Raw genomic sequence first — 15,251 nt, forward strand, 5'->3', positions numbered from 1 at the left:
ACACATTTGAATTAAGCTATTTCCATTGTGTTCTTTAAGAAAAAGGAGAAAGTTAAATTGGGTAATAAAGAAATAGAGAAAGACTAAGGTCATGGCCTATGTGACTAACTGAGAATACAGAAGAACCCAGCACTGGTACATAGCAAGGCTTTTTCCTCAGTCAGCAACTATAAAGTAATAGTAAATACAGGCCACATTTCTCTACAAATTCATAGGAAAAAAACTGATTTATTTCACTAGAGGAAGTTTCTCTCTGGTTAAAAAAAAAAAAGCTAAATGCTCTAATTTCACTCTATACCTGGGGAAAAAACCCCAATTTAAGTTCCTTTGTAAAACAAAATTCAAAATGTTGAGCAAATTTGTAAGTATTCCTAATAAAGTTTTATCAAAAACAAAAATTCCTTCTTGTTCCTTTTATTATGTACCCATTATCTCTTGCAGTATCTAAATTAAAAACTTATTAATAAGATGTTACTTGCCTCTGAGGTGTGAACCACATCACGATCCACCAACTCTGAATCAATAGCCATGAGAATTCGGAGGTACAGATCTACTCCCCTTGGATTTAGGTCCACTACTGAGAGAATGTCAAAAAAAAACTTGGGCCATTTAGTGAGATACTCTGTAACAAAAAGCAAGGCGAAGACTTGGGCAGCTTTATTTCGTATGAAGGTCTTCTCTGGTTGGGGATTCAGCATCTGACAAACAGAGATACAGTGCATAAAATTAAATACAAATGGAAAAGACTCAAACAGTGTTCTACTTATCATTAACAGGCAAAATCCCACTAAACTGCACCGTGATCTACAACAGCTGTGCAGCGAATATGCTTGAGAATTACCAAAGTATTAAAGTTTCATGGGCAGAGTTTTAGTAGTTTCTATAACCTTTTCTAAGAAAGCAAATTCAATGATTTTTCTTCTAGCTGCTTCCTCTGTAATATAAATAAATATTCTAGCTACACAACTGCTTAATATGTTAAGATTAGCTAAAACTAGTGAAAAAAAAAATACTGTGAATAAAGAACTCTATTGGCTCCTTTAAAAAGGGCTCTTTGTGAAGAATCTGTTCCAGGAGGGCTCACCTTAAGTGTGAAAATTGACTTTTGTCTAGCAGTTAAAATTATATTTTAAAACCAAAAGTTTCCACCATGTGTCACAGAAAGAATGACAGATTCAATTACTGATATAATTTCAAGTTACTGCTAAGTTTTTATCACTTGTTATCTTCAAAGCCAGCACTTTCTAAAAAAGCTACATGATCAAATGGAGGATAAATGAGTGACATTTTTGAGGTGAAGTTGCAAACTCTTCCAAAAATAAAAACTGAAACATCTGGCAATTTGAGGTATTAAATGTAAAAGCTACTATTTTACCTGAGCTTGAAGCCAAGATACAAGCGTCTCCCTAATTAGTTGTTGTTGAACAGTAGTTAGTTCTGAATATCTGTTCAAAATACATAAGAAAAACAATAATGGTAATATTTAGTGTATGTGGTTTTTAAAAAGTAATGGCCTCTTATATTTGAAATAGAAAATTTGTATAGCAATCACCTAAAATTCCCTATGATAAATTGGTAATAATTCTCATTACCACTTTAAAGACAGGGGTGGGAGTGGTTGGAGGGGTATCAATATTTATCTTAGTTTTATCTGTGGTCCAGTTTATGCTAAAACAAAATGGCAGCTACACAATTTTTCAAATGAAAATAATGGTCTCAAGTCTACGGTCTCAGGTCTGTGATTTACAGAATAAATTAGGAGGCAAACTAAGGATCCCTGGGGCAGCAATTCACTGTTTCTGCTTAAATTAGGCAGGGGTTTTTTGAAAAGTCAATGGCAACCCACTCCAGTGTTTCTGCCTGGGAAATCCCGTGGGCAGAGGAGCCTGGCGGGCTACAGTCCATGCTGTTGCAAAGAGCTGGACACGAATGAGAGACTAAACAAGGCAGGGGTTCTAAATGCAAGTGCCCATACTGCCACTCAATTTAACAGAGAGTGGTCATGCAGTGATACAGGCGTGGTGTTGCTATATCTTTTCATTCTTTCCCAGAGAAACTGGAATTTAACTTTTTCCTGTGTACTGACTGGATTCTTTTATGTAGCCAATGAATTTGGTATTTTTAAAACACCTTGGGATAAATCAAAACATCTCAAAGCTGGATGTGACACATATTGTCAATTTACAGCCTATGTTATGATGTCCCCAAAGAAGGAAAAACTAATTTCAAAATTAGCCTCTCCCCACAAATCTCAGTGAGAAAAGCCGTACTTGTATTTAACTTGATGTTCCAGTACTTGGAAGCAGAAAAACTTAATATGATCATCACTGAAAAAGAAAAAAAAAGAAAAATTAGATAAGGAGAATATGAATTGGGGAAAACAAATCAAAGGTAAATAATAATGAGTAACTCAGTTGAAAGTGTCTCAAACCAGACCTTTGGCTTATTGCTCTCAAGTGTTACATTCACATCCATTTGTAAGCTAAGAGAACTTTATATAATATTCAATGGAAATTGAATAATCAATTTCCAAACAGAATAACAGAATAATCCCAAATTAAGATTCACTTTAAATACATACAGTCCTTTGCAAATAGAGAGCACTCCCCCCAATTCTAGATGTTAGGATTCCCAAAGCAATTCTTACATTTTATAACAGAAAGGACAGATGTAAAACGACAAATGGTACAACAGCCAGAGGCTAAGTCAAGCCAGAGACGGTCATCAAAGTCATACTTAAACAAGAGAAGTCTCCTAGACTGGCAGTCCAGCCCCGAAATGCATATAGAAAACCAGGTTACAAATATATTGCCTTAAGGATTCCCTGGTGGTCCAGTGGATAGGAGTCTACACTTCCACTGTATGGGGTATGGGTTTAGTCCCTGGTTGGGAAATTAAGATTCTGCATACTGCATGGCAAGGCTTACATTTAAAGAAAAAAAAAAGAAAGTAAAAACAAATATATGACCTTAAAAAGGGGTGGGGGGAGTAAAAATCAATATCCATCCGCTGTCTACTTCTAACTGTCTCCCTAGGAGTGACAACAGAGATACAGTGAGCTAGCTACAAGCTCTGACCAAGTCCCTTTAATGAACAACAATGTTCTTTTTAGACAGTTGGTTTGAGTCAGGCATGGTCAAGGAACAATCTTTCATATACACAGCTAACTATAGTCAATGTAAGAATGGAGGTATTGTCTTCCTTCTGATTACATCCCTTAACCCCTCCACCAAAAAAAATTCACACTTAAGAAAATAAAACCTAATTTTTAAAAGTTTTGTTAAAAGTTACATTTAATTAGCATCTTTTCTAAGACCTTAGGGTTTCTATTCTTATCATGGATTACACTGAAGCTTGAATTATATAAGACTGAAATTTTTCACTCAAAATATAAACTACAGGGAGCCCTTAATTAAAAGCCAGCCTTCATTTACTCTAAGACATATAGATGTTCTTCAAAATTAACTTTCACTAAACTGGAACACTTGCTTTCAGCTATAAAATGTAGTGACTGATACTCCCAGCATGCAAGAAATCTAGGTAGGAATTCTCACTGACCCCTAGAAACTTATTTATACTCCTACTAGCAGAGTTGTTTGTTTACAACTAGTCAGTGTGCTTTCCCCAGTCTCACTAGGTGCACTGTACTTCTTCTATATTTAAGTAACTTAATTAACTACTATATAAAATAATGCAGTGAGTATGATGAGTTTCTATTTTTGTAAAAATTAAGTTGAATGCTTTAGAAAGAGTTCATAGAAAGTCACTTTGCATGGGAGAAAAAAAACCTTGTACGTGTGTATTGTGGGCCAGATAACCAGAAGACTTGGAGATGTGGGAACAAATAAATAAAAGGTTTAGAAAGCCACATTCACTGTTCCTCAATCCACTACAGGGAACCAAAACAGAAATTGGAGAGGATCAATTATGGGGGAATCAATATTTTCAACATTAAGAATCACAAAGTGATTGTGGCACATACACAAAGAAAATTTGTTGGTCCAACATCAAAAGATTAGTAACTGAATGTTTATGCACTTAAATTAAAAATTAAGCCAGATAATTTCTGATTACCTTCTTCACCAAGTTTTTAGAAAACCATCCCTCCCTCCTCATCATAAGAAAATACGGAAATTTCTACTGTACTAGATGCCAGCTGGAATCTGCTGTCAGGTACTCAGAATAAGGCAAAGAAAGGATAGTTTTAATAAAAAGTGAATTCAGAATTGGCCAAAATTTTTAGTTTACTATTTTCCTCATTCTACATGGAATAGTTTTTTAAAACTAAGTCATAAAATGTTTTTATGAAAGCCTTTTTCAAACAGATAAATAAAACAATCTTACGAAGTTCATAAAAATTTAAAGTCTTCTACAAGTTATGCAAATTTTGCTTTAATTACCTGTATGTCCTCTGAGCCAGAGCTTCTGCACACACCTGCCAGGCATCTGGGGAAATCTTTAACTGTTCAAAATAGGCCAAGGCCTGTGTAATTGCAAAGCAGAATATGCATTTGGAATAGTCAATCTCAATTCTCTGCCAATACTCAACAAAGTTTACTGAGAGTAGCAAACCAACTACAGTGACTAAAAATAACAGCTAAACATTGAATTCAGGCTTCTGAGTAGGTGCAACTGAATGATTATTCTTAGGAAAAAGGTTTAGTAAAAAACAAATTCCATCACTTGGATACTTCTAACTTGTTTCCTTATGGGAAAGGAAACAACACAAAAATGCCCTGCAGACCTCACTGGGTTATTAGAAGAATCAAGAGAAAACACTCCAGTGCTCTGTCAAGTGCTATACTCCTGAGGTACATGCAATTATAAAATGGGATATAAAGAATACTTTTCCTATTTAATAGCAAACGTGCTATTAACGAAGTGACTATAAAGGATGAAACATATTCTGTATTATCATTTGATCTACCATTTGACAGAAAAAGAGAATTATTTCCATTTTTCAACTGCATCAGTAAGTTTCCTAAATGGTGAGATTAAAATCAGAGTTCAACTGCCTGATATGAATTTTAGGAAGTACCAAATAACTGAAAAAGTCAAAGCTTTAGGAAATGCGTTTCTCATCCCTGTATTCATGAATTCTGGGTTTTGTTATAGGAGCAAGTATCCTCTAGAACAGATGCAGCACCAAGTCCATAGCCTATCTACCACTGCTGGGAAAATAGGGGTGACTCATACTCTTCCATTTGTATGCTGCAATGGAGATCAATGACAGATGCCAGTTTCACATATAACAACAAACAGTAACCTCAGTAACTTGCAAAAAATATCTCAGTCAAGAAAATAACACATAATCTCTAGAAACATTGCTAAATGAGTCTGAAGCAATTAAGCACATACCTTGAAATGAGTTGAGGAACCTAATTTCAATTAGCCAATATATTTTTTTAAAATGTGGTTTGTGCCTCATCAGTGTGAAAACAATGTTATCAGTCTTGATCAGCAATTTAAAAAATGAAACAGAATAGAGATATTAAGAGTGCACTGCACCTAGCAAGAATAACGATTATTTTGTATGACTTGTTTTACTTATGTGTGTACATGTCATATATTCATATGTGTATAAACATACATATACATACACATATACTGGGTCACGATATTAAATTATTTTTTCTTCTGGGTTAGAGGTTAAAAAAAGTAAGTTAGAGTCCTTGAGCCACAATGAAAGATCTCACACAACTCAACAAAAGATTCTGCTTGCCACAACTTAGACCCAAGGCAGCCAAATAAATATTTATTTATTTTATAAATATACATATATTTTAAAACCTGCAATAATAATGGAAAGCTACTGAAATGGCAACCCACTCCAGTATCCTTGCCTGGAAAACTCCATGAACCATGGAGCCTGGCATGTTACTGTCCGTGGGGCTGCAAAGAGTTGGACATGACTGAGTGATTGATGTGTGTGTAGTTAGGTGATGGTTTCCTGTGTTATGCAATTGTATGCATGAGGAAATGAGTTTTTATATGCTGCCTCAATGGCTGTTCCCACTGAGAGAGGAATAGGTAAAAGAAGCAAGTAGATGAAGATCACCAAATACTATCTTAAGAGTAAATAATGGCTGCCTTTAGAATTAAGAATATAGGAGCTCAAGCAGCAGAAAAAAATCTAGTTCAGGTGTCTAACAATACTGATTCCATAAAGCCTCAAGTTTCCTTTAGGAGTATCTCAGGGGCCAGGGCGGGGCCAAGTTTGAAGTCAGTCTTGCAGACTGTGTTACCATCTAATAGTTCACTTACCAAAACAGGTGGGGGAGGTGTGATTCAGCTGCTAGAATTGTCACTAAGTTTCAAGCCAAAGACAGAAATTCTATTTTTTTAAGTGATAATAACTTGAAATTTTTCAGTTTTAACTATTCTTTGCAGTCTGAATCCATGTGATACTAGCATTTAAAAAAAAACAACAACACTGTAGTAATGATGAACAAGTCAGTTTTCATCGCCCAGTTCTTCTATCTCATACTTTTCTAATGCTCTACTGTCTCTAAGTGGCAACAGAGTCAGTTCAGTTACTTAGTGCCCCGGTAGAAAACAGAGAACTATAGACAGACAACTGGGAATCAGGGTTGGTAGTCACTTATCTTATTACAAAACTGAATTAAGTTCCTACTACTCCTCAATTTCAGCATCAGGACTATCAGAACTTACTTTTCCTTACAATTCCTTATTTTTCATTCTAATTATTACTTGGGTTGGCTTAATGGAGTATCAAATTAGGCCTGGATCAGGATGTCTAACATACGCCTATGACTGACAGAACCCATTTTTATTGCTGAAAAGCCTAACTTCTATAATATTAAAACCACTGTCAATGTACTAGTTTTACTTTCTGAAAAAGAAAATCATGGCACATTAAAAAAAAAAAAGTTCTGATGGTGGAATTTAATTATAAAACAAAGGATTTCAAAAAAGGAACATAAAAAATAACAGAGAAGCTTATTTAATAACTAAACAAATAGTCAAAAGCTATGTAACACCAAGCTAAACGAAAGGTACAGATTTATTATGCTTCAACTATGTTCATGACTAAGGATTTGAAGGTAGGTAGCTAAAGCTCTGATGAAAAGAAATATTTGTCCATATACACAAGACATAGACTTTTAATGACTTTTCATGTCCTAACCGGTTTGATAGGTATCTTATAATTAGCTATTTAAATCTCAATTCTTGTCATTTACCTCCATCTGGAAGGCTGGTTACTTCTTTTAACAGCAGAGACAAGTACACAGTACTATCCTGGAAATCCCTGCAGTTTTTTTTTTTACTATTTAAAAAAATTCTGTAAAATTGTTGACTTTTATATTTTGTAAAATTTTTTATATTTTGTAAATTGTTAACTTCATTTAGCTCATTTATTAAAAAAATATCCTTTGTTATGAGAGCAGAAAGAAAATGACTCTTCATTTACTTCATACTTCAAACCACCCACACATCTTTAAAAAATTTAATTACGTGTTTGTTCTTTAGATTCTTCTTTTATCATTCAGCCATGATTACAAGTGTATGCTACAATATGTTTAACTGTTTATACTTACCCAAATATCCCAGTACCTCATAATGGATTCTTTTGTCATGTAATCATTTTATGTAACCTGAGACATGGTATATAATACCTGCTTATTTACATGTCTGCCTGATAGAAGCAACAAGAATGTTAACTACCACTAACATGAGGGTTAAGCAACTTGTTTAGACTAAACCAAGCAATGGAAAAATATCATATATAATACGCCTGCTACTATGGCAAAGTCCCTTGAACAATACTTTGCATAACTTTCAAATAATTATAATGATGTGACATAAAGACTTGCCTTAAATTACAAGAGATTTTAATGCCATTGTTAAGCCAACTACAGAGAACATAAATCACAATCATTCACTGTTTCCGTATTCAGAATATAGTGAAATACCTCAGATTTGTTTCTCTGTTCATTTGCATCCAAATTAAACCTTCATCAGATGTGTATTTTTGATTCAAGCCCTTTAATGAAAATGTTTATGTAACATGATTTAAAAAATGATTAAGTGGACATGACTTACCCTTTGTCTGAAGTCTGAATCAGCATTTGGATTTAGACCTAAGAGAGCCTGTTCATCCATTCCTGCTGCTATACTTGGAGTTTTCTGATTACAATAGGCGTGCCCTCTAATTCCACAGAAGAATCCGCAAACATCTGTACACACACACAAAGTTGAAAGAAAAAAACACTTGATAAGCAAAATAGATGCTTATCCTGAATACCATTACAAGCAGATAACATTATACAAAGACATTTAATAAGAGTTCAAAGAACTTCCTTTGAAACAATCCAAATTACAAGTATAGGAGCCTGTCTCAGAAGAGTGGGTCTGCTAAATACTCCACTAATGTGTAATTTTTAAGGTATGCCATTAAGGTTCTCAAATTTCTTTTCTTCAAGATCATCAATAAAGTATAGAAAGTAATTATTTTTACTTGAAATAGAAGCATCTAATTTCCATTGTTATTATCTACAATAAAGTGCAACTGTGCAACCACATTAAGTTAAAAAAAAATACAAATTCAGATTATGTTGCTGATGATTTAACACTGACTGCTCTTATTTAAGAACTTTTTTTAGTCTCTGGAAAGCACTGCACTTTTTCACAATTTAGAGTCTAACATTTTCAAGTAAGAACATGATCAGCCCCAAAGGCAACTTGGTTTCTGATAAAATGTGCATTTATTTGCAGAAATAAAGAACAAGCTCTACCTGAGGTAAGGAGGGCTGGTCTTAATACTCTTAAAAAGCAAGAACCTGGGGGTGGGGGGCGCAGGGGGTGATGAGGAAGGGGCCACAGCCTTTCTTGGGAATGGTGAGGCCAGGATTGGATCCAGGTTAAAAGATTCTTACTACAACATGCTTTTCTGTCTCCCCCTGGTTCTGCCCAAATCAATGATAAATCAGGATGTGTTCTGAGAGCCTTGGAGAAGAAAGCTCAGCTCCTTCTCTTATAGTTAAGGTCATACTTGCAGATTACATCAAGGCAGTGTAACTCCCTACTGCCCTCAGGATTAAGATCCAAACACTTTTCAATGACTGTAACCATTCTGTACTCTAACCGCGCAAGACAAGTGGTAGTCTGCCTTTCATCTTTGCACACGTTGCTCCTTACTTGGTTAACCCCTGCTTGTCCTTCAGAACTCAGCTTAGAGGTCACCTCTTTCAAGAACACTTCTTTGACCCCTACTGTTCAACTTTCCCAAACTGGATGAGATGCCCCTCCAAGTGCTGATAGGTTGTCACTGTCTGCTTGCTACTTTTCTCTCATTAACCTTAAACAGAAGGAGTGACTGAATATTTGTCACTATGTTCCTAGGACATAATATAACAGATTTTGGATTTGCAAAGATTTGGATTGGCACTCTAACCTTATTTTCAAACTGGGGCCATGTGGACAACTACAAAAACTGAGAGAGCCCTTTCTGTGAAACAGGAAAAAAAGAGCACCTGCCTCATAAAGCAGTAAAGACTTCAATGAGACAAGGTATGTAAAGCATGACTGGCACATAGTAGGCCTGCAATTCATAATTCAGAGCTAGGCACATGGGAGAATGGAACTACTTGGAGCATTCTTGATTTATCGTATCACACTACAAACCTGGCATTTTGAACAGATGGAAAAACAAAGGCATTGTTAAAAATTTGATGCCAATTCCCCTGAAAAATGCACACACAGAAAGAAAAGACTATCTGAATTTCTATGAATCCCAGATCGAGAAATTCGGTAAAAGATTTCTTGAATATGGCATGGCTTTAGGGAAAATTTCATAAACTTGGTCACTTTGATTCTATCAAGGCAAACAGCAAGCGGTACTAAGGAAAAAACATTGCAAATAAAATCTAAGGAAACGAACTTGTTACAGTTGTCAGTAGAAAAGAATCTCCCACGGAGAAGGCACTTGGATAATAATGTGCAATGGTAAATCACCCACATGTACGCAAAAAACCTGAAAAGTTGTAACCTGTGCAAAAAAGTGACAATTTTTCTAGCAAAAGGTTGTGCATGAACACATATCTAACATGGTATAGAGGTGCTGGCTTAAACATTTGTTACAATATGATAAACCCTTCAATCACGCATCTAGGAAATGTTCTGGGGGAAGGCAAGCAAAATACTTAAAATATTAAGCCCTAACTTTACTATGGATACCCATTAAATCAAGAATCAAAACAACCTGGAAAAATTCCACTACACTTACAGAACACTGTTCTTCAGTTCCAAGGCTGAATCTTTCCAGCCTTTTACCATCACGCTGACAAGTCGCTTTAATCAAACGTAACTTCCCCCAGTAACAACTAATTAGCACTTTCAAAAAGTAATTTTTTTTCCTGGTTACAAGGAAACATCATATTTCTCTACTCTTGCAGAATTGTGAGGAAGGGAAGAGCAAAAATGGCGTGTCTGTGCTGGCAAATTACTGCACAGAAATAATACTTTTTTTCTTTTTTGTCCTGGGACGGGTTGGGGGTGGGGATCAAGTTTGAGGTCTCTGCAGTTGAAACTGCTGAGATACGCTGCAACTATTACAAATGGGCTTAAGCCACTTTTACTACGTGGGAGCCACAGGCGATGGGGGCCCTCCTCCGCCGGCCTTGCACCTTTCCTTCCCCCGGATCCCTCCCCTAAAAGCAGCCTCGTGGCAACTGGAGTGATGAAACACCGGGCAATGAGCGGCCACGCACTGGGGACGCACTCCGCCGCAGCTCATACTACCCCCACCCAGGCAGCCCAGCCTCGGGACGCACCGCCATGGAGAGCCCCCGGCCCGCACCTCTCTCCAGCATGGGGGCTTCCCGGGCCAGTCCTCCCGGCCAACTTTCCCGCAGCTTCGCGTGGACCGACCTGGGTCCGAGTCCCGCCCCAAGCCCCGAATCACCTTCCCTATCACTCCATCCCGCCTGCCCGCCTGCACTCCCGAGGGCCGGTCAGTGGAGCCGCGCCGCAAGCAGGGAGCGAGAAGAGCGGCCCTGGTCCTCGTCACCGTCGTCCTCCGCCACGGCCGCGGCGCTAACGCTGGAGACGGAGCTGGCCGGGGCCGCACACCTCTCGCAGCTCTGCGTCTCCTGGCGCCTTTTCTTGCGTGGCGCCGAGCAGGCAAGCTAGCAAGCTGGCGGGCGGGGTTGGCGCCCCAGGAAGGATAAGAGCGTGAGGGCCGGCTAACGCCGCCACGGCCGTCGCCGCTGAGTCAGCGCGAAGCGCGCTCCCCGCGTCGGTGCCGCGCGGACCAAAGCCAGCAGCCTCATGGACAGGGCTGAAGACGGCCCGAGGGCCCGGACCGGGAGCCTACGACTCCCAGCATGCAGTGTGCAGGCGACGCTTCCGGGCGACGGTACGCACACGCGCACCGGGCGCTCGCCGGGAGGCGTGGTCGCCGGGACCTCTGGTGCATGCCGGGATGGGGGTCCGGCCGGAACATTTCCCGGTCGTGAAGTCCGGTGTGCCTTCTGCGCCGGGGCGGAGATCCGTAACCACCCCCTCCACACCCCCAAACGGGGCCGGGTTTGGTTAGCATGTTCCATAAAGACTTAAGGAGGTAGTTGGTAGGTTAGAGAACGGAGTCCCGGAGAGCCGCGTGTCGTGGTCCAAACCACGTGTGAGTCAGTTGTTTAATTTTTCTTTTATGATCCCACACGTTCCCCGCGTGAGCATCCCCCGACGAGCACTGAAAATTTTTTGTCAGTTTAAACGTACCAGTATTTTTGTCATTCGTGAAAAGATACTGTTTACTTCGTGTGATACTGTTACTTGGTTTATTCATTCACCGATTAGTTTAAAATACTGCATAGAGATAGTACAGGCTCAAGCTGCATAGATTTGGATCCCAGCTCGCCCCACACCCGTTACCCCGCTCACTGATTGTTAACCTCAGTTTCAGGCACGTTACATAATCTTATCTGTGCTTCAGTACGATTTGACTTTTCTCGCTCAGTAGTGTCCGACTCTTTTCACCCCCATGGACCCTTCTCTGTCCATGGGATTTTCCAGACAAGAATACTGGAGTAGGTTTCCATTCCATATTCCAGAGGATCTTCCCCGCCGAGGGACAGAATCCGCCTCTCCTGCATTGGCAGGCGGATTCTTTACCACTCAGCCGCCTGGGATGCCCCTGTTTACTCATCAGTAAAACGGTGTATGCTAATAGTACCTACCTCAAAGGCTTGTTGTGAGAATTGAGTTAATCCTTATGTTTGACATACAATAAGTGCTCTGTATTTAGGTTTCATTACTGATGGTTAAGTATGTACTGAATATAGACTAGGTTACCCTCAGTGGGACAACAGTGAAAAACAAAACCTGGGAGAAGAGAATGGACAGAAAAGTAGAATAAAATTCATGGAACCATATAACAGCTACATTTATTTCGTTACCTGCCCCGTGCAAAACACTGCATCAGGCATTTCATATATAAAGTATTTTGAGTCATTTTTGCATCACGTTTATAATTTACTTGTTCAAAATGTCAGGCTAGGATTCCTGTTCTATTTCAGTGTATCCCGGTGCCACCCTGTAGTTACAATTCAATAAGTGAATCATTGCATGGATTCTTACATTAGCTGTGTGGGTCAACTACTGACTATGGACGTTCAATACTAATCCTGGTCCAAGTGGCTCCAAAGCCTATATTGTGTTCAGTATATTCCACTGTGTCATCCTAAAGAACTTCAAAACACAGTCTATTATCTTGCTACTATCTTTGCCTTTTTCATTTGTAAACTCATTTTGTGAATACTTCATAGTCAAATTTTTATCACATGAAGTTTATCTACAGCTTATCTAATATCTATACCTTATCTACAGTTTATCTAGTAACACTGGCCCTTCATGGTAGTTCAAATGCCTAGGACTGTAAAAGTCTTTCCATTTTGTAGACACATTATTTCATAACGAATAAGGAACTACTTGGACTCCACCAGAAGAAGATCTGAGAGGGATATGAAATTTGACCATTCCATATTCTGGTTCCCCCACCTATAAAGGAATGGACAGTTTCTCATCTCAAACTAATATAAGATGCCAGTTATCAAAATATTGAAAAAGAACAGTCATTATTTTAAAGTATGTGTGCTTGCATATGGGCTTCCCTGGTGGCTCAGATGGTAAAGAATCTGCCTAGAATGTGGGAGACCCAGGTTCAATCCCTGGGTTGCGAAGATCCCCTGGAGAAGAGAATGGCAACCCATGCCAGTATTCTTGCCTGGAGAATTCCATGAACAGAGGAGCCTAGAGTCCACAGGCTATAGTCCATGGGGTTGTAAAGAGTTAGACATATGTGCTTGCATATGACAATGTTTTTACTAACTGCCAACATTTTCAACGTTTCCAAGGCAAACCATTCAATATCACAGTAATCCAAGTCTATGCCCCGACCAGTAACGCTGAAGAAGCTGACATTGAACGGTTCTATGAAGACCTACAAGATTTTCTAGAACTAACACCTCAAAAAGATGTCCTTTTCATTATTGGTGACTGGAATGCAAAAGTAGGAAGTCAAGAGATACCTGGAGTAACAGGCAAATTTGGCCTTGGAGTACAGAATGAAGCAGGGAAAAGGCTAATAGAGTTTTGCCAAGAGAACACACTGGGCATAGAAACACCCTTTTCCAAAAACACGAGAAGACTCGTGGACACATGGACAACACCAGCTGGTCAACACCAAAATCATATTGATTATATTCTTTGCAGCCAAAGATGGTGAAGCTCTATACAGTCAGCAAAAACAAGACCAGGAGCTGACTGTGGCTCAGATCATGAACTCCTTATTGCCAAATTCTGACTTAAATTGAAGAAACTAGGGAAAACCACTAGACCATTCAGGTATGACCTAAATCAAATCCCTTAGGATTGTACAGTGAAAGTGAGAAATAGATTCAAGGGATTAGATCTGATAGACAGAGTGCCTGATGAACTATGGATGGAAGTTCATGACATTGTACAGGAGACAGGGATCAAGACCATCCCCAAGAAAAAGAAATGCAAAAAAGCAAAATGGCTGTCTGAGGAGGCCTTACAAATAACTGTGAAAAGGAGAGAAGCAAAAGAGAAAAGGAAAGATTCTTCATTTGAATGCAGAGTTCCAAAGAATAGCAAGGAGAGATAAGAAAGCCTTCCTCAGCGATCAATGCAAAGAAATAGAGGAAAACAACAGAATGGGAAAGACTGGAGATCTCTTCAAGAAAATTTGAGATACCAAGGGAACATTTCATGCAAAGATGAGCACAATAAAGGACAGAAATGGTATGGACCTAACAGAAGCAGAAGATATTAAGAGGTGGCAAGAATACACCAAAGAACTATACAAAAAAGATCTTCACGACCCAGATAATCACGATGGTATGATCTCTCACCTAGAACCAGACATCCTAGAATGCAAAGTCAAGTGGGCCTTAGGAAGTGATGTAAAGTTGCTCAGTCGTGTTTGACTCTTTGCGACCCCATGGACTGTAGCCTACCAGGTTCCTCCATCCATGGGATTTTCCAGGCAAGAGTATTAGAGTTGGTTGCCATTTCCTTCTCCAGGAGATCTTCCCGACCCAGGGATTGAACCCCCGTCTCCCACATTGTAGGTAGACGCGCTTTACTGTCTGAGCCACCAGAGTGGAGGTGATGGAATTCCAGTTGAGCTATTTCAAATCCTGAAAGATGATGCTGTGAAAGTGCTTCACTCAATATGCCAGCAAATTTGGAATACTCAAAAGGGGCCACAGGACTGGAAAAGATCATTTTTAATTCCAATCCCAAAGAAAAGCAATGCCAAAGAATGCTCAAACTACTGCACAATTACACTCATCTCACACGCTAGTAAAGTAATGCTCAAAGTTCTCCAAGCCAGGCTTCTACAGCATGTGAACCATGAACTTTCAGATGTTCAAGCTGGATTTAGAAAAGGCAGAGGAACCACAGATCAAATTGCCAACATCTGTTGGATTATCGAAAAAGCAAAAGAGTTCCAGAAAAACATCTATTTCTGCTTTATTGACTATGCCAAAGCCTTTGTGTGCATCACAACAAACTCTGGAAAATTCTTAAAGAGATGGGAGTACCAGAACACCTGACCTACCTCTTGAGAACTCTGTATGCAGGTCAAAAAGCAACAGTTAGAACTGGACGTGGAACAACAGAGTGGTTCCAAATAGGAAAAGGAGTACATCAAAGCTGTATGTTGTCACCTGTTTATTTAACGTATATGCAGAGTACACCATGAG

The 15,251-nt window shown here is 38.9% G+C and overlaps 1 protein-coding gene across 4 annotated transcripts in view; it reads right to left on the reverse strand.

Moving 5' to 3' along the window:
- XPOT (exportin for tRNA) overlaps nucleotides 1–15,251 on the reverse strand; it is a 168,274-nt gene that overhangs the window by 29,367 nt on the left and 123,656 nt on the right. For 2 of the 4 annotated variants that reach the window (XM_070789360.1, XM_070789358.1), the window contains 5 exons: nucleotides 8,065–8,198; nucleotides 4,401–4,483; nucleotides 2,271–2,327; nucleotides 1,376–1,445; nucleotides 480–698 (listed from right to left, as the gene is read on the reverse strand). In XM_070789360.1, the coding sequence (XP_070645461.1) occupies nucleotides 480–698; nucleotides 1,376–1,445; nucleotides 2,271–2,327; nucleotides 4,401–4,483; nucleotides 8,065–8,124 (489 nt within the window). In that variant the 5' untranslated portion in view covers nucleotides 8,125–8,198. Of the gene's footprint in view, nucleotides 1–479; nucleotides 699–1,375; nucleotides 1,446–2,270; nucleotides 2,328–4,400; nucleotides 4,484–8,064; nucleotides 8,199–10,924; nucleotides 11,227–15,251 lie in introns of those variants that run through there. The other 2 variants (XM_019960885.2, XM_070789361.1) reach the window with 2 other exon arrangements.

This window comes from Bos indicus, chromosome 5 (genome assembly GCF_029378745.1).
Source record: "Bos indicus isolate NIAB-ARS_2022 breed Sahiwal x Tharparkar chromosome 5, NIAB-ARS_B.indTharparkar_mat_pri_1.0, whole genome shotgun sequence".
Taxonomy (NCBI): Eukaryota; Metazoa; Chordata; class Mammalia; order Artiodactyla; family Bovidae; genus Bos; species Bos indicus.